Below are 20,484 nucleotides of genomic sequence, written 5' to 3'. Positions count from 1 at the left end.
GAAATAAATCATGTGAACCATGCAACATTAAATGTTATTTCTGATCTATACTAATAAGTAAATCTGATTATATTGAAATGAGTTTTATTTAGGGCATAAAACCCAACATAACCTCCACTTGGTAATATAAATAAATTTACCACAATAGAGTTTTCTTTATATGAGTTATGTATTACCGATTCCTATCCCTGATTTTTTACATAATAAGATTGTAGTAACACAACTATTAGGCAACAAATAAGCAACGTAGTCGCAACTATGTAGTATGTATGTACAATGTGTTTGGACATCGTTAAGAAAAAATTTAACAAAGTATTATTGCACTAATAAACAATGATTTGTAGTTTAAAAATATTATGTGAAGAAACAATTGTAAGAACACTATAAATCACCGTGAACTCAACTAATGTTAAAATATTAATAAACTTACCATATTAGAATTATTTTTTTATGAGATCCTTGTGTTGTGTTGTCTATATGAAATACCTACAAATGAGACTAAAAACAGTGTAGTCTGATCAGTGTGTAATTACTAATACATCAATTTTCGGAGCGTTAATAAAACTGACAGCCAATTGTAATGCAACATCACAGAAACACAATTCACCTCATGGATTTTTTTACTTTCACCTTGGGACATATCAAAAATACGTGGCCAGATCCATGACACAAGATATATGTAAATTTAGTTTATTGTCGTGATTGGAATTGAATAATTTCAAGATTAAAATTCATGAGAACAACGTTAATGCAACAATTAGAATATTAGTTATTATAGTGATACATATTTGTTTGGATTATACCTGATTTAGATTGATCGGGAACTCGATATCTATTTTTTGGAGGTCTACATCTTATGAATTTGTATTTTGAATTTAGGAGAATTAGTTTTATGGAATTTAAATTATTTTTCAGGGTTGAGTTTATGTTTCAAACTAGTTTTTTCTACAGTATCATTCATCAATCAGTTTGATTTTTGATTTGATACTTTTATTCTTCTCAAGTTGATTTGCCGGAGTTAATAGTGTTTCTTGTAGGGGTGTTCATCCAATCCAATCTGCACTATTTTACTCATAGTACATCCGATCCGCACTAAGTGCGGATTTCATTTTCTGGATCCAATTCAATCCGCACAATAGCTCAAATCCAATCCCATCCAATCCGCAAAAGTGCGGATTAGATCATTTATTTTAGATTGGTTACTTTTTAATATTAAATTATTTAATATTTCTGAAAAAAAATAATATATTTTTTATCCACATAACTAGCAACAAAATAAAATAAATTATAATTATTTTATGTCTTCAACAATACATTAAAATAAATAAAATAGCAAATAACAAATTCAAAGGAAAAAAAAATTGTATGTATAAAAAAATATTTAATTTTATTTTAAATTATATGTAGAAAAAAAAAATTATATATAAGAATAGAATATACATTTAATCTATTAAGTTTTGAAATATAATTGTATTATATGTATTAGACTTTTAAATTACTATTTTCTTTAAATTAAAATATTATTTTTACATATATTTTTTAATTTTTTTTATAAATATATGTAGATTGGATTGAATTGGTTACGTTTACATGTCAATCAACATCCAATCCGCATAAGTGCGGATTTTGAATTTTTCAATCCAATCCAATCTAATCTGTACATGTGCGGATATCCGCACTTTGCGCATTTGATTGGATTGAATTGTGCGGATTGAATTGGATCGACTATTTTATAAACACCCCTACTAAGTTTCTTCGTCCGCCGACTTTGGTTCATCATTGTCGAAGTCCTTCTATTGCGGGTTGGCTTCCTTTCTCTTCTGCGATGATGTTGCCCCTGCATTTATAGAGAAAGAGGTATTTTTGTTATTTTTTGGGGAGAGATTGTATAAAAGTTTATTTGGTTAACTCATAGTATATTTGTAATATTGTTACCTTATTGGAGTATAACAGAAAAAATAAATAAAACTAATACATAATATAAGGTAGCAATATTACAAATATACCATGAGTTAGCCAAATAAACTTTTTGTAATTGATAAAATAAATAAAAATAATAATATACTTTCAAATATCACAAACCAAACCTATTACTAAATTTATTATTTTTATAAAACTCAAACATCCACGTTTTTAATGATTTTTTTTTAAAATAAAATAAAACTAAAATATCCATTGTGTACCAATTATTTTTTAATGAAAATTTAAATAAATATCTACTTTTACTTATAAGTAATTGATTATATACTATTTCTTTTAGCAAATTATAAATATGTATTTTAATAATGCTTATTCGTACCCTCTATTTAAAAATCATACATATTTAATACCCTAAACTTAAAATTATTTGATATAATTTTATTAATGCAATCAAATTGTCTTCAGTTTTATAAATTTTGAATTCAAATTTAATTTTTTAATTACATATAACTAAGAACTGTTTGATCAAATTGATTAAATTGTATTGATTAAATCTTATTTTAGGGTACCAAATATGTACATTTTCAAAATACAAAGTACTAAATAAGTATTATTGAAAACACAAGTACTAAATATGTTTTTCGAGCAAATACATTAAGGTACCAAATATGTACATTTTCAAAATACAAAGTACTAAATAAGTATTATTGAAAACACAAGTACTAAATATATTTTTCGAGCAAATACAGGATACTAAATGAGTATATTCCCTAAAAAAAATGATAAATGACACTCGAAAAGATTGAACTTCTACATTCTTGAAATAAAAATATCTCTTTGGTTAAATGATTATAAAAAAATAAAAAGTTCATTAGATAAAATTCTATCTATTTTTTCATTATTAATTAATGAATTTTATTTGATATATTTCATTTATAAAGAAAAAAAATTACGTTAAAAAAATTACAACTTAAGTTATGTATAAAAGTGAGTAGTTAAACTCATTATTTAATTTATTTTATGTACTAAACAAATCTATTAGAAATAATATTTACAATTACAAGTAAGATACGGTAATGATATCAGATTTGAATGTAATAACGAGTACAATAAAAATATAATGATAACAACCGTTTTAAAATCATATAATTAGTTTTCTATAGATTTATCATTTGTCATATATATATTTCTTAATTCTAATTTAATTTATTTAAACGATATATATGACTTAATTATCACTAAACAAAATACAACCGTATGCAAAGCGCGATTTGTTTTCTAGTCTGAAATAAAAGATTCTTAACTCGTTTCTACCATCATATTAATTCAACGGATGTAAATTTTCTAAGTTATTATTTACATTAAAAGTATTATAAATTAAAAGCTATATATATCATATGATTGTAATAATTTTTTCCCCTTATTTCGAACAAATTAAAATAATTTATTATTGTTTTTCTCAAAAGAATTGTTTTTTAATGTAACAGAGATTGATTGCTAGTACTTGTCCCTCAATCCAAAAATAAAGTCAGGGAGGTATTCCAAAAGCGGAATAGAAGATGTTATTCCAATCCCAAAATCACAATTATATATAAATGCCAAAAATTCATATGTAATGTGAGATCCAGTTTAAAAACTCCATATATGCATCTTTTACATCCTACAATTATATCCAAGTATCCAACTACAAGAAGGAACCTACTCTACCAGACTTAGACCAAGACTAGGAGCCATGTCCAATTGACCAATACACAAACACAACTGTATCCTTCCTATCTTAACTGTAAAAAATTAAAATTCAAAGATCCAACATTTACAGGAGAAAACTCCAAATCCACACAATATATATATATATATATATATATATATAATAAATATATTTATATATTTTATACATTTAAAAAGAAAAATAGGTGGACTAGGTCGAGGGTCCACGTCTATCTAGAAAATAACCGAACGTAGTCCCATGAAAGTTCAACCTTAGCCCCGAAGCTTTGTAGAAAATATGCAAAGCCAAGTGTATAAAAGAATGGATGATGTGATATATAGACAACAATGAAAAATAAAAAGAGTATCCCATGCATCAAACAAGCCTACTGTACTCATCTCATACTGCTGCTTCTTTCACTAAATCCCTGATTCCAATTTTGAACTCAAACCTCAGGGGGCTTTCCAGCAGTGGATTCTCAATCTAATCTCATTAGAGAACAACCATTATCGTTACCAGGCACTATATTGTTGTTGGCAGTGTAAATAACTGACGTTTTGTTTGAATCGGAATTGAGGAAGAGACAAACCACAGCACAATCATCTACTTTTGAGAACGGGAATTTATACCTCCAGGTTCGCACTGCAGTTTCCACTACGACTTTAGCTGCAGTAGACTGAGGGGATGATGCAACTATATTGACAACTTCTTCATTTGAGAGAACGTCCCAGATCTGTGGGAAGGAAAATTCACACATACTTTATGTACAAGTTGAACACAGATTTGTCAATCTTATTAGTAGTGAAAGAAAATTGCTAGAAAAGAATATATATTTACCTAACAAACATATGTTATCAGGGTCAGAAGAGTGAAATGATAAAACAAGTGCATGCATGTATACATTAACGCCATAATAACTAATAAGCATATACCAGTTCGAGAACAAAGGCTATAGCTGCTTTGTTCATTTTACATGCATAAATGCAAGATGCATATAGTTGCATAAATCACAAACGAAAAGATAGGTAGATCGACTCAAAATGAGAGATCAGGAATTATCAACTCAAAATGAGAGATCAGGAATTATGTATGCATGGAGGACTTAATGCCTTTGAGAGACAAATGACACCAATACCAGCAGTCCTCTATACTTCTAATCATTCAGTTGTAGATAATATCAAGTGCCCCAATATTAAGTCCATCCCCAGAAAAGATAATAGCTTCTCCTATAGCTATTATATGTAGCCTTTGGGTGCTCTCTACACATGTTTATTGATCTTTAATGAAGCAGAGAATTCCCCAAAAGCATAAACCACTGGTGAATAGCTAATCAAAGTCCCAGAAAATAATTTAACTGGAATATGCTCCTATAAGATAATTCAACTGAAATATGCATAGATCCACATCCACTTCAATAACAAAATTTCTTACCCCATCAGTTGCCAAAATTACAAACTCATCCTTCTCACTGAGACGATGGTAAGAAATATCAGGGACTGATATTAAGCCAAAATCTTTTAAACAAAAATCTCCAAAAGCCCGGGCCATAGCAAGACCAGGGGAATTACTGTTGGGTAGCCAAACGCGATCAACATCAGGCTCATTTTTTAGTGCAAATATCCGTCCTCTGAAACGCTTAATCCTCTCTGCCTCCCCTATACAGACACAAACTTACAAGAATTAACACTGTCCTGAAAATTTACAAAATTATACAAACTGCATGACATGCTAGAATATCTAGAGATAAGCAATAAGGCAACATAGGAACAGAAGTTCTTGAATAAAATTTTGTTTCTCTAGTCAGCTAAAAGTTAAGAAGGAGAGAGAAGAGAAATAAGATACTTGGAAGACTTGGTTTAAGGTCGACAGTCAATTGCACTGCCACCAAAAAATCATCTTCATCTCTCGTACCCAAAACAGCTCTTGAGTCCCCAATATTCCCAATAACAATATCCTGACCCTGCAAATAAAGTCTAATAGTTAAGAGGGCATCCTTCAATGCAAAGACAGGTAATGATCGATTAGTGAAATCTATCTACCTGCTTCACCAGGGTTACAGCTGTTGTCCCACTGGAATAGCAATCAATATGAGGATGCACTTTGAGTTCCTTATCCATAAACTTAAAAGCTTTCAGAAATGAGTCTTTCAATGTTGAAATGAGCTCAGTCTGTTCATGACCGTGCACAAGTTTAAGTGAAGATGCACATTCTCCAGTCTCTGGACTACTACCCAAAGCATAATTACTAGCTCCTGAAACCCCATTTTTGGAGCCAGCAGTAATCAGATCCCAACGGGAACTCAGCTTTAAAGGCAGAGAATCCCTCACCTTTTTGGCAACCAAATGGCCATAAGGACCATGGCCGTCGAAAACACCACAGAAAATGGTATCTGCCCTTGAACCAAAATTCTGGAGAACAGAAAGAATGTCATTTTAGTAACCAATGATGGAATTACTTCCAATCTTTTAATAGGCCCCAAGCCAAGAAGATAACACAAATAATCAAAATATAAGTCACAAGTCATAAACTTCCTAATCATTGCTACAATTAATTAAGCAAATCATTTTTCTTGAAAAAAAAAACCAAGCAAATCATTGGTTTATTGAGAACCAATGAATAACCATCATGGTGTTTTTTGAAGTCATATATTACGCAAACACAGCAGTAGAAAACCATAAATTCCAGAGCATAAAAGTCTGTCTTGATTCGAAAGCCCAGAAGGCAAAACATTAACTATAATTACAAAGTGTAATGATTAAGCCATTTACTTTTCATTATCCTTTTAAACAGCAACCCTTGATTCAAATGGCAATCCAAATAAAAAAGTACTTCACTCCAAGATAAAAACCAATTCAATCCTTACTATTATGTAACCATAAAAGACCAATTTTTCTTTTTTAACAAATCAATCTCTTCTCAAACTTTTCAAAACCCTCAAAATTATATCAGAGAAAATGAAAGAAACGGCGGAAAATACCTCCCAAACGATCATAGCATCCTGGTTGACCCCCTTTTGCCCTTGCTTTGTGAAAAGCGAGGTGACATCAGAGCAGCCATTCAAGCAAATCCGACCAGGAACACGGTGAAGCCGTTTCTCTATATGTGAATCGATTGTAGAATAGGGAGAAGAAGGTGAGGCTGAAGAAGACGAATTAGAAGAAATTGTCCTTCGAATCTTTCTCCTATCCCTCCTCCTTCCTCCGGGTGATGATGGTGAGGCCGAACCATAAGGAAGAAGACCTCCGGCCCCGGCAGATGCTCCTTCCACCGAAAGACACGAACCCATACCCAGGGCTCTGACTATGTCTAGCAAGCACTCCAGGCCTACCAGACAGTCAGAGCCACTCCGACTCTCCACCAACAGATCCGTCGTCGCCGTCGTCGTTTTTACAGAATCCCGCTTCACCTGTTTTCCCGGTTGCCAAACACAAACCACTATTCAATCACACCAAAATCCAAACGCAAAATCTTTTCTTGTCCGCCAATCAAATCAACTAGATCGATTTTTGTTGTATTTTTTTTTTATAAAAATAAAAATCAATAAATGCGTGTATATATATCAATCAGATATATACATATACAGTGTAGAAAAAAAAAAAAAGAAGATATATACCAAATGAGACAATCAATACTCCACCACCAACTTATCAATCAAAAAGGATAATGATTATCATAATAATACTCATATATATACACACGTAAACATATTTATATATATTCGCCGTAGAGAAAAAAAATATATATATATAATCGAAGATCAATGAATTGCCTGTGGCTTTCTCTTTTGGGTTTTTACCTTTTTGATCTGTCGTAGGTTCCTTCCCATTTTTCCTTTCGTTCTTTCTTTTCTTGGGGTTACATATATTTCTTTGTTTTTGTTTTTTCTTCAACGAAAAAGTATTTGTTTATGTTTGCTTAATTATATTTATTTACTCATTCCTCTTAATTATTTTCAAGATTAACTTCATTCTTTCTCTCTCCACAAAATCCAAAAACTCTTCAATATTTACTAAATTAGAAAAGAAAGAACAGTGTGACGCAGCATTAGCAATATACAATTATAACTATTATTATTATATTATTTTTATTGTACTAATCTTGATGAGAGAGAAATATAATTATAAATTAACACGCTTATCTCGGACTGTTTTAACCAATTATACTCTGCCACGTTAGTTAATATACTCACATCTACATTGTTTTTTAGATTAAGTTGCTGTGAAGTGTTGTTTATTATAGACAATAATTACATGTTATTTTTTGAAGTTTTTTTTTTTTATATGAAGTAAAAGTTTATATTCATTTTTACGGTAAATAATAAAATAATTCAAAATAGATAAATTTAAATTTTATATGCAATAATACGGTCTAATTTATTATAATCAAATAACTTCTTTATTTTTTTTCTTTCTTCTTTAAGGAACTATTCTAACCTAACAACTCGAAGTCAAAGTTTTGCTGAAAACTGATTATTTAAAATTCAGATCACCATATCAATCAATTTTGGATTAAATTTAAAAAAAAACTCAGCACAATAATTAGTTAACCATGAATCATTTTCTGCAACTATTTTAATAAGTTCAGCATTCAAACTTATGTAAAAAATTTAGTAAGTTAGGTTAAGCTTCAATTGGCTTATAAATTTAATTTCCTAACTAATAAAATTAAATGAATATTAAATCGATTGCATTATAGCCACATGAAATGGCTTACAAGGATTTTGAGTTACTAATAAACATATTATATGAGATAAAATTGTTGCTAAATTATATAATAAATATGTCAGCCATCTTTATAATAATCTAATCTCATACACAGGGCCGGCCCTGAAACAAAGTGGGCCATAGGGAAAAAAAAAAAAATTTGGGCCCTTATGTTAGAAAAAATGTGGTATTTTTCAAAATTGGTAAAAAAATGCATAATTTTAAAAGAAGAAAAAAAAAGTTTGGGCCCCTGGGCTGGGTGGGCCCTAGGCACAGGCCTAGCCCGCCTATGCCCAGGGCCGGGCCTGCTCATACATCAACCATATTAGCAAATCTAATATTATACAACAATTGTGTTAGCAATTATTACAAAAACTCAACCTCATACAATAACCATATTAGCAACACTTACAACCCAATCTCATACAATAATCATGTTAGCAACTATAATCTCATACAATAATCATGTGAGCAATCCCTACAACAATCATTTTAGCAACACTTACAACAACCAAATTTAATAAATCAATTATGTTAGCAACTCATTCTTATACAACAACCATGTTAGCAATTCTACAACAATCTAATCTCATATATCAACCATTGTAACAACCCTTACAGCAACCCAATCTAATAAATCAAGCATCTTAGCAACCCAATTTCATACAATAACTATGTTAACAACCCTTACAACAACCTAATTTTATACAAAAATCACTTTAGCAATCAATACAGCAACATCTCATAAATCAATCATGTTAGCAACTCAATCTCATATAAAAACTATGATAGCAACCTTTACAGCAATTCAATCTCATTACAACAATCATGTTATAGTAACCCTTACAACAATTCAATCTCATATAAAAACTGTGATAGCAACCTTACATAAATAAGACATATGTATAATTATTGAGTATATATAACAATACAATTTTGTATAGGGGTGTTCACTAAGTATCCGATCCAATCCAATCCGCACGATCCAATCCAATCCAATCCAATCCGCAAAATGCGGATATCCGCACTTGCGCGGATTGGATTGGATTGAAAAATCTAAAATCCGCACTTGTGCGGATTGGATGTTGTTTGACCTCAAAAAGTAACCGATCCAATCCAATCCGCACTTAATTATATATATTTTTAAAAAATTATAATATATAATATATATTAATTTTCTAGTAATATTAAAAAAAAACACATACTTCTAATTTATTAATCTTTTTTAGTAATATATTGAGTTAGTGTATTTTATTTGTTTTATAATAAAAAACACTAGAAAAATTATTCTATTCACATAGACACATACACACAAATTTAAATATATATATATACTAACTTATTTATTTTAGTAATAAATACATATATATTTTAGTGTAAATTATATATTGACATATGGAAGAGGTTTCAATGGTTACATTTTTATTGTAACCATCATGGTTACATTTTTTTAAGCCATTGGATTACTATTAAATGGTTGTGATTAATTTGGAAATTAAATAAAAATAAATAATAAATAACTTGTAACCTGAAAGTGACCTAATCATTTATTTCCTTATAAAATTTTAATTAAGATTAATTATATTTTAAAATTAAATTAATTATAATTATTAATTAATTTTTTGCAATTTATTACTATATAAGGATCTTTTAGCAATTTATTTTCTTATACTTAAATTATTTAAAATTTTATAGCAAAACTTTTTATAATTTAAAATTATACACATATAATTTCATAATTTAAATTTTATTATACTTGTAATCTTAATTTTAAATTATTAATTATTTAATTTTTTTATTTAAATATTTAAAAAGTAAAAAAAGAAATAAGTTGAAGGATTTTTTTTTAAAAAAAATAGCTGCACTTGTTATTGATTGATGAGCTTGAGGCCTCATACTTAGTTCATATAATTGTAACAAAATAATTAAATATCATTTAAAAATAATTAATTATTTGAAAAATTATTATAAGAAGATAATTTTAATTTGTGTCAAAAGAAGTTTAATTTTTGTAAAAAAAAAATAAATTTTATTGTAAATATTATAATTAAATGGCATAATTATTAAAATAATTTAAGTAAGGATTTAAATATAAATATTAATTGCTAAAAGAGGTCTTGTTAAATATTTAATTAATTATTTTAAGAAAATAATTAATTATAATTAAATAATTCTAAAAAATGAATGTTTACTATTTAATTAATTATTTTAAGAAAATAGTTAATTATAATTAATTAAATTTAAAAAAGGAAAGTCTACCTATTAGTAACCTGCTATTACAGGTTAAAGAAAAATGTAACCATATGGTTACAATAAAAATGTAACCATTGAATAGTCACCCATTGACATATATGTATATGGGTTTGATTTATATATAAATAGAGATGGAAATAGATTATTATTGGAGATTAAGAAACAATAGTCTTATTTTAATTTTTTTTCTATGAAATATTAAATAATTTATTATTAAAAAAATAACCGATCCAATCCGCACTATTGCGGATTGGATTGGATCGGATTTAAACTATTATGCGGATCGGATTGGATCCAAAATATGAAATCCGCACTTAGTGCGGATTGAATGTTGTTTGACCAAAAAAGTGCGGATTGGATCGGATGAACACCCCTAATTTTGTATATTTATTTATATAAATAAGATATGTATAATTATTGAGTATATACATAACAATCACATGGAATATAGATGACTATATATAAATATAATATTAAAATACTCATGTATAAATTAAAAATGATTGATAATAAGTAATTTTATAGTATATTGCACTGCTAGCTTTCTTTTAATACAAAAAAAAAAAAAATACAATACATGAGTATAATGAAGGCTAAAAATGATAGTATTATTCTCAACTTTCATCATTGTAACATTGCCAGTTTTCTTTGCTTGACCATTTTTAACCTTTTCAGCTACTGCTTCAGTGTCCTCATTCTCTCAAAAAGAAAACCCTAAAAATTAATCACAAAACTAAAACAGTAGTCACCAAATACTGTAAAATTCAAATTTCATGTAAATAGATGATTCTTGAAAAACACTTTAGGTACTCAAATACAAGCAGTTAATGTTTATGAGATGAGGCTCAAATAATGAAATCACAGTGAATGATAAAAGTGATAAACTAACCTGAAATGTAAAATTCAAGAACAACAGTAAACATTGAAGATGCCCAAAGCTCCTTGAGGTTGTGGTGTTCGAGAGCAGATGTGGTCCAAAGAACTTGGTCCAAGCAAAGGTCTTCAAAGCAGAGCATCATCCAAAACAATAGCAGAAAGTGGTTCAAGAGAGCAGATTTCGATTTGGCTGGTGAAGCTTTTAGTGTGTGGAAGAAGAAAAGATGGAAAAGGAGAAAGTAGAAAACCTAAAATGGAATATAAAATTTTATGAATTAGTATTTTTGCAAAATAAATTTTATAAAAATGCAAACCATATAAGAGAAACGTAAAAAATAGAGAAGAAGTTATAAAAGACCGTATAGTGGATAATTTCCCTTATTTTTTTTCTTTTTATAATTTTTTATCAAAAAATATTTCTTTTTTACCTACAAAAATTACTAATTTCATGTGATGTAGGATCATGGTAGGTAATTATAGAAGGAAAATTTAATAATTCATGCTTAAAATTATTTATAGTCTTTTTTTTTTTTGAATGGATTTATAGTCTTTTAGTATGCTACATTAAAATGTATTAGAATTTAATACTCTAAAATTAATTAAATCTCAAAATACCTTCCTCATACATTCTTTCTTTCTCTCAGTCCTCTCTCCATCTCACTAACTCTCACCAAACCCAACTGATACCCACGACCACAGAACCAGACCAAACTTGACCCAGACCAAACCCACGACCACCGCACCATCTCCGGTGAAACCCACTCCAAAGAAGAAACGTAGGACAAAATTGAGGAGGATATCGTGAAACCACAAATTAGAGAAAACGTGAAACCCAAAGCCCCAAAATCTATGAGCTCAACCACCCTGAAACCCTCAAAATCCCTACCCATCGTTGGAGTTCTCAACTCGCTTGTTTTCTGCATTTTTATCTGGTTTTTAACGATATCGCGAAACATCGCAAAATCATGAAACGTCGCTAAATATCTCCAGTTCATAACTTCGCAAAACACATCGCTAAATGTTGTGAAATCATACTCAAGTTTTCACAATGATTAGCGATGTTTCGCGATGTGCTATGCATTTTTTAGTCTCATATCACAAATACATCGTTAATATCATTGCGTAACATCGCTAAATATGCAAAATATTGTTAAATATCGCAAATTATCGCTAAACTTCATCCCTAACCTCAGATTTGTTCTATCATTGCAAATACATCGCTAAATATTGCAAAATATCACAAAACACTAGTAAACTAGAACAAAGAAATGCAAAAAAAACGAGAGAAGGCGTGAGAGAAGACAATAGTGAGGTCTTGCGACTGGGGTTCTGGGTCGGGGTTAACGCAGGAGAGTGAGAGAGCTAGAGAGAAAAGTTTTTTTTTTAAAAAAAAAAAATATAAGGATATTTTTGGGAGGAAAATATATTAAAAGTATATATATACTATTTCTAATTAGGTGGTATATTAAAACAAATATTTTAAATTTAAGCATACTAACCCAAATTTTGTTTATAGAATTATTAATTATTGGAGTATTTTTTTAAGAAAATATGATAAATCTTATGTGGATAAAAGAAAAAATAAAAAAAAAATATTTTTGGATAATGTATGTATTTTGGAAGAATATTACTATTGGGTACTAGTGGTGTCCAATACTTTTTATAGATGGTACTCTATGTTTAGTTAGTAATATTCTCTAAAAAATTATTGCTTTATTATATATAAAACTTAATATTTAATTACATAAATAACTGCACGACATTAAAGATAATACTTGAAAATAATAATATCTTTTAATAATTTTCTTTTCAAAACTATAAATATTGATCCCATTAGAATTGCTCGTCACCGTATATGAACGGAGATAGAGTTTCTTTATGTCTTCACACATATATGATATATGTATAATGTAGCCCAAAAAAATTAGATGACGTAGGAAACAGTTGATGGACTTTTGTTTATTATTGTCTTTATTATTTGTATAGTTTATTAACTTAAAAGACGAATATTATTGTCGCACGAAGGTGGTATAAAGAAACGAATATATACAAATAATATATATTATATATGATAGATGTATATACAAAGATTTAGGAATCTTGAACAAAGATTATATTTAGATTAGTTTGTGTTATGCTATTAAAATGGGTGACTCATTAAACAAAAATTATGACCTAATTTAGATCATTCTTTATTTATATCTTTAGCGCAGGCCGTCTCAAGCTAATTAAAAGTTTTAGGTCAAAAATTTAATGAAGTTTTTTGTAGGATTCATCTTAAATTTGAAAATTAAGTTAGTAAATTTTTTTAACAAAAAAAAAATTAAAAAAATAGCCAAATATAATAAATTAACAAATAAAAATTATAAAAATATATTTGTCACATTTTTTAAAAAAAAATATACAATAATAAAGTTAAGTTATATAATTTTTTAGTATTGTATATTATTATATTATAACAAAAATGAATAAATATATTAGATCATTAAATATATACAGCAGTATTTGATATATCGTATTACTCAAAATTAATATATAGTAGTAATAAAATTATATACTACAAAGAAATTATAACAATACTAAATTAATACTGAAAAAATATATATATCATGAAAACAAAATTATATATACCACTGTTGCTCGTAAATTCGCCCAATATACGTGGACCAGTCAAGAGGGGACACGTGGATCAGATAACTTGGAAAGATTTGCTAAGTCTCTTTATGCCACCAGGAAGCGCTATTAACATGGGTCCCGGAGGAGACACCCGGAGTACAAGTTACTCCCGGAAGCTAGTATAGCGTGAAGGCCCTCCGGGATGTGTCAGGTCTCTCCTGAGAAATCAAGTCGCATTTAATGCTGCATGGGAGGAAGCGTGTTGGGACTGTAACACGCAATAAAGTCTGACGGCACAACCCCCAAACAGCAGCGCTACAGTAATGATCATTTAAGTCTAGCGACGGCTATTCTGCGAAGAGTCACATCAATCATAAGACAAAAAGGACATTCTCCATAAAAGCCCTACAGCACCTAGGGATTTGACCATGCATCACCCATGGTATATTCATCGGAAATGCCCAACTTTATGGATACTTACAGACACATGTGTAAGAACAATTCTAGGGATTACCCCACCAAAACACTATAAATACCCCCTCAAAGCTCATTTAATGGGGTCGGAGAATCTTGGTTGCAAAAGAGCAAGAAGAGAAAAAACTCACCAAGAACATTCTCTGTATTTAAGAGAAAAACATTCTCTCAAGTGTAGAATCTGTATTAAATACATCCATTAATAGCAGTGGCTCGTGGACTAAGGCTCATTAACGCCCCAACCACGTAAAAAGTCTTCATCTCACTTTCTTACAGCTCATTATTATAATTATATTTTAACAGTTGCCGAAAACCTCGGTCAACATTTTGGTGCTTTCATTGAGGGGAAAGGCCGCTTCACAACAAGCATTTAACTTCACGATAATGGTGGAGACAAGAGCTACACGTCATCCTCGCCCTCTAGAAGACGCTCAAGATCCCAATGAGGAAGATGTAGCCTCAAGGGCGGCAGAGGAGTCCGAGGAAGAAGGAGAAGGAATAGTTCCCGATGAAAACCACGAGGAACACCTCGACGAGTACGCTTATGATGATGGAAGCTACCAAGAGCCGGGTGCTCCTCGGACAAAAAGCTATCGATCATGAAGCCGAGATCGAAGCTCGAAAGTGCAAAATCAAAAAATGCATGAAGTGATGCTAGCCATGCGTAAAGCCATGGAGGTACTCGGTATTCACGTGCATCCTAAGGCGATGGCCGCCGGACTCGACGGGGAGCCGGCGACGTCTTCGCCTAATTCCCGGCGGCAAAGGCCTGGGAACCCTCTATAAGGCACCCTGGCGAGGAGAACCCAAACAAAAACCCTACTTCGCCCCGGTCGAAAGAAAAGGCGCGGGATCCGCGTAAGGTCCGCTCGCATTTCCCTAAAGGAAAGGTCCGCAGGCAAGCCCCAAAGAGGGAGTCTTGGCCCTCGGGATCGAGGGGACCTGAAAAGCGTTCCGTGCACCAGAACTGTGGGGTAGAGGAAGAGGGGGACAGAGATGTCCACCCATTGATCTGAGGAATCAAATCAATGGGAATCAAGGTGACCTCCGGGATCACCTTGACCACAAAAGATACAGACCCGTAGTCTCCTCGGGTACTGTAAACGAAGGGATTATGGCAGAACTTGCCATACTTCGAAAAGATATTGCCCGAGTCTCCCGGAGGCAAAAGGGAGATGACTCCGACTCGGACAGTGAGGATCGGGAGCCTTGTGCCAAACACATCCTGGAGGCGGAGCTCCCTAAAAACTTCAAGATGCCCGAGATGGCGGCATATACTGGGAACTCCGACCCCAGTGATCACTTGTCACGATTCAACCGAGTCATAACAGTCATGCGGGTCAGCAATGACGCCAAATGCCTATGCTTCCCCCTCACTCTGAGCGGATCGGCAGAGGAATGGTTCAAGAAATTGGAACCAGGATCGGTGGGATGTTGGAATAAACTCCAAACCAACTTCCGGAGACAATTTGTCGCCGCCAGGAAGGTCAACTTGGAGGTTAGTGCCTTGACCAACATCAAGCAACTACCCACCGAGACCTTGAAGAATTACATCAAGAGGTTCCGAGAGGAAGCCTCGAAGACCAAGAAGGTCGACGACGGACAACAGCTTGCGCTTCTCCAAGCAGGAATCCGCACTGGGACGCCCTTCTGGAACGAATTACAGCAAGAAGGCGCTGCTAGCCTTCAGGACTTCCAAAAGCGAGTCCAAAAATATATTAACCTTGAAGAAGCCCAGATCGTGGCTTACGGAGGCTATTATCCCACCGGGATAGCAGGATACATGCCAGGAGTATCACCCTCGGGTACTGTCCCGATCGCGACCCCTCCGGTAAGTGGCATACAGTTTTCTGCTACTCCCGGATACGACTGAGGCCAAGCTTTGCCCCCGCATCTTCCCATTACGGCAACCCGTCCGGGGTGAATGGACGGGCTCCTTCACAGCTGCCCCGGACCGCTAGCTTGACAGGCCACCCTACCCAGGGGTCGAGAAGCAAAAGGTCTTCCAAGGGCAGCACCCGAACGGGAGAGAAGCGCCAAAAGAAGGGGTACACACCCCAATACACTCGTACACGTAGCTCACGGACTCTCAGAACGTGTCTATTTTGCCACAAGGCGTAATACGCACTACCAGAGACCCCAGCCATTGTACAGAGACAGCTCCCGGAGAGATCCAAGTAAAAGGTGCGAGTACCACAACGACATTGGCCACAGCACCAATGAGTGTAAAAATCTCAAAGATGAGATTGAGAATCTTATCCGTTTGGGCCACCTCTATGAGTGGATCAAAAATAGGTTACCCCACCTTAACCCGGGGCAGGTGGCAGGGGGTATGCCTTCGGGAACACCAGGGGGTACAGCAGGAGTATTGCCTCCAGCTGCTCCCGCAGGTGACGCCCAGCATATACCCGGACTACCGCCCCGGCCTAATGGACGGGTAGCCATGATCTCCGGAGGTCCCCATATCGGAGGAAACACTCGAAAGGAGCGAAAGAGATATGCCGAGGCCGCAAGACACAGTGAGGTGTGGGAGGTCACTCAACTCCCAGCTCAAAGGCCTCGGCTAATGGACCAACCCATAACGTTCACGGAAGAAGACGCCAAGACGGTGCGCTTTCCTCATCACGACCCGCTGGTCATAGAGACCCCCATCGCAAATAAAGTGGTGGTTGTGGTCCCGATTGACAATGGAAGTTCCGTGAACTTGCTCTTTCAAAGAAGCCTTCACCGCGATAGGGTTGACCGACCGGACCTCTCTCCTAGCGGATCGCGGCTCACGGGGTTTAACGGGACAACGCTAATCCCGATGGGAAAAGTCAGCTCCCGGCTACCTTGTGCCGGATACCCCTGCAGCACGTTCAAGTATTGCACCTTCGTGGTGGCAGATCGTCCAACAGCCTACAACGCAATCTTAGGCCGACCGGCCCTCGTCGACTTTGGTGCAATAACTTCAATCCGACACCTATGCCTAAAATTCCCTACCCAGGAAGCCGGAGTTGGAACGGTAAGGGGAAATCAAGGAGAGGCCAGGCAATGTTACAACGTTGCCACCCACTTGCCAGTACTCATGGTCCGGGGGCCCCCTGAAGTAGAGAAGGCTGAAGAAGACGAGCTGGATCCTCGCATAGGATCCGAAAGGGTCGTAGAACCAATGGAGGACGTCGAAGAAATACCAGTGTGCGACGACGACTCCACCAAAGTACTCCGGATAGGGAGAAGCCTAGATCCGGAGGAAAAAGATAAAATAATAAAAACACTGAAGGGCGCCATCGACATTTTCGCATGGCGCCAAGAAGACATGACCGGCATCAGCCCTCATGTCATCACCCATGTACTCAATGTCAACCCGGACATGCCCCCCGCATGAAAAGAGACGCCCGCTCGACTCGGTTAAAGCCGAGGCCTTAGAGAAAGAGGTGGATAAACTTTTGTCCAATAGCATCGATCCGCGACGTATACTATCCGAATGGCCGGCCAATCCGGTCTGTGCCCAAGCCAAACGGGACTTGGCGGGTTTGTATAGATTTCACAGATCTAAACAAAGCTCTGCCCAAAGGACCGCTTTCCGCCGCCAGATCGACCGGATGGTGGACGCCACATCCGGATTTAAACCGCTATCTTTCATGGATGCCTATCTTGGGTACAACCAAATAAAAATGCATACGGCGGACTGTGAGTGCACTAGCTTCGGGGCCGATAAGGGGGTATACCGTTACCTAGTCATGCCTTTCGGATCGAAAACGCCTGAGCAACCTATCAAAGAATGGTTAACCGGATGTTTAAAAGCCTCCTGGGACGAAACATGGAAGTATACGTAGATGACATGCTCGTCAAATCTAAAGCATGCAACAGTCATGCAAGCGACTTAGAGGAATGTTTCGAAGTCGTCCGGAGATACGGCATGAAACTCAACCCGAAAAAATGCACCTTCGGGGTCAAGTCTGGAAAATTCCTGGGCTTCATAGTCAGCCAAAGGGGGATCGAGGCGAACCCGGAGAAAATCCAAGCTCTCCTGGACATGCCATCCCCCAAAAAACATAAAGATGTGCAAAGTTTGACCGGAAAGGTAGCCGCACTGAGCCGCTTTATCTCACGGTCCACGGACAAGTGCATACCCTTCTTCAACATACTGAAGAAATGCCAAAAGTTCGAATGGACGGATGAATGCGAGGAGGCATTCAAAAGGTTAAAAGACCACATGGCCAAACCTCCTATCCTATCAAAACCCGTCCTTGGAGAAGACTTGTTCCTTTATTTGGCCGTCTCCGAGCATGCGGTCAGTGCTGCGTTGGTCCGGGAGGAAGAAAAAATTCAGCACCCCGTATACTATGTTAGTAAACGCATGGTAGGGGCCGAGACAAGGTACCCGATTATTGAAAAGTTAGTATTCTGCCTCCTGATGGCATCACGGAAGTTGAGACCATACTTCCAAGCCCATCCCGATCGAATTCGACCAATCATCCACTCCGGCAAGTTCTCCGTAAACCCGAAGCCTCCGGAAGACTCCTCAATGGGCAATGGGCGGGTCGGTTCGACTTACATTACGTGCCCCGATTTCCATAAAAGGCCAAGCCTTGGCGGACTTCATCACCGAATGTAATGAAGCCGAGGCAACAAGAATACACCGGAGCCACCCATCCTCACTTGGAGAGTATTTGTGGATGGAGCTTCTAATGAAAACGGTTCAGGAGCCGGAGTGGCTATGATATCACCCACTGGGTTGCGGCTCGAGCGGCAAGACTCCGATTCAACTTCACAAACTTCGAATAATGAAGCCGAATATGAGGCCACGATAGCGGGGCTAAAATTGGCTAAAGGCTGTAGGAGCCAAGAGGGTGGAAGTCTACAGCGATTCTCACCGGTGGTAGTAAACCAAGTTTCCGTGAGAATACCAAACTCGCGGCGAAAGGATGGCCGCGTACGTAACAATAGTCCGAGAGCTGCTCCACGAGTTCACGGACTATAAAATAGAAAGAATCCCCGAGAAAAGAACGCTCACGCAGACTGTCAGCTAAGTTAGCCTCGGACAACGAAATCGAAGAGTCAAAGGGGGCGATACGTGGAACGTTTGGCGAGCCAAGCATCAAAATAAAAGAGACCACACAAACGGTTGGGCAAGAACCTACCGGATGGTCCCCATCATAAAATACATAACCACGGTGAGTTGCCCCAAGAGAGGGCACCTGTCTCGAAAGATTCGCATCAGCTCATCGTTATGTAATGATGGATCAAATTCTCTACGGGAGAGGACTCATCATGCCTTATTTAAGGTGTGTATAGGACCCTGAAGCTAGACAAATCATGGCCGGGAGGTCCATGAAGCGGGTTGTGGAGATCATACGGGAGGACCGGCCTCTCAAAGAAAATATTGAGGGCAGGGATACTTCGGCCAACAATGAAAAAAGATTGTATAGACTATGTCCAAAAGTGTGACTCGTGCCAAAGGTACGCGAACATACCGAGAGCTACTCCAAATGAGATCACTCGATGACGGCCCACGGCCCTTCGCGGTCCGGGGCATGATCTCATCGTGGTCTCTACCTACGGAAAAGGAGGAGTAAAGTATGCAATAGTAGCAAGTGGACTACTTCACCAAGTGGACGGTGAGCCTATGAAGACAATAACCGCTAAGAAGGCGTTGGACTTTGTTATCAAAAACATAGTGTGTCGATACGCTTACCTCACAAAATAGTCTCGGACAATGGAAAGCAATTTGATTGCGAGGAATTTGCGACACTTCGCAACCAACACGGAGTAGTGAAAAGCTTCTCCGCGTAGCCCGGCCGTACAAACGCGGGAAGCGAGCCAATAAAATCCTAAAGGTCACCTTTGAAAAGAAGTCGGCTTGTAAAAATAACCGGCCCGAAGAATTGCCAAGGGTATTGTGGGCCTACCGGACGACCCCCGGAACCACAACCGTCACTCGCCGTTCTC

The 20,484-nt window shown here is 35.4% G+C and overlaps 1 protein-coding gene and 1 long non-coding RNA gene across 3 annotated transcripts; both read right to left on the bottom strand.

Annotated features, from left to right (window-relative positions):
• Window positions 1–3,686: 3,686 nt before the first annotated feature.
• LOC115722596 (probable protein phosphatase 2C 33) lies at window positions 3,687–7,639 on the bottom strand. 2 transcript variants are annotated; one of them, XM_030651838.2, is made up of 6 exons: window positions 7,425–7,639; window positions 6,606–7,034; window positions 5,668–6,036; window positions 5,471–5,588; window positions 5,060–5,283; window positions 3,687–4,361 (listed from the first exon to the last, which is right to left on the bottom strand). In XM_030651838.2, exons 1-6 carry the CDS (start codon window positions 7,452–7,454, stop codon window positions 4,107–4,109), a joined length of 1,425 nt encoding a protein of 474 aa, XP_030507698.2. In that variant the 5' UTR covers window positions 7,455–7,639; the 3' UTR covers window positions 3,687–4,106. The 2 variants fall into 2 exon arrangements, with proteins under 2 accessions (XP_030507698.2, XP_030507699.2); XM_030651839.2 differs by lacking the exon at window positions 7,425–7,639 and adding an exon at window positions 7,242–7,381.
• Window positions 7,640–11,151: 3,512 nt separating this feature from the next.
• On the bottom strand, window positions 11,152–11,793 carry LOC115723246 (uncharacterized). Its single transcript, XR_004012929.2, has 2 exons — window positions 11,474–11,793; window positions 11,152–11,298 (listed from the first exon to the last, which is right to left on the bottom strand). It is a non-coding gene; the product is annotated as an uncharacterized LOC115723246 (long non-coding RNA).
• Window positions 11,794–20,484: the final 8,691 nt, after the last annotated feature.

The sequence above is a fragment of the Cannabis sativa genome, chromosome 9, assembly GCF_029168945.1.
Source record: "Cannabis sativa cultivar Pink pepper isolate KNU-18-1 chromosome 9, ASM2916894v1, whole genome shotgun sequence".
In the NCBI taxonomy this organism is placed as follows: Eukaryota; Viridiplantae; Streptophyta; class Magnoliopsida; order Rosales; family Cannabaceae; genus Cannabis; species Cannabis sativa.
Note: the sequence above shows the minus strand (reverse complement) of the source record. Positions and strands in the feature narration are given on the sequence as shown.

Excerpts from the sequence above, each read along its gene's own strand:
- LOC115722596 (XM_030651838.2), bottom strand. The coding sequence starts at position 7,454 with ATGGGAAGGAACCTACGACAGATCAAAAAG. Across the intron at positions 5,589-5,667 it reads CTGTAACCCTGGTGAAGCAG|GGTCAGGATATTGTTATTGG; the intron begins GTAGATAGATTT and ends CTTTATTTGCAG. Across the intron at positions 5,284-5,470 it reads CCTTAAACCAAGTCTTCCAA|GGGAGGCAGAGAGGATTAAG; the intron begins GTATCTTATTTC and ends GTGTCTGTATAG.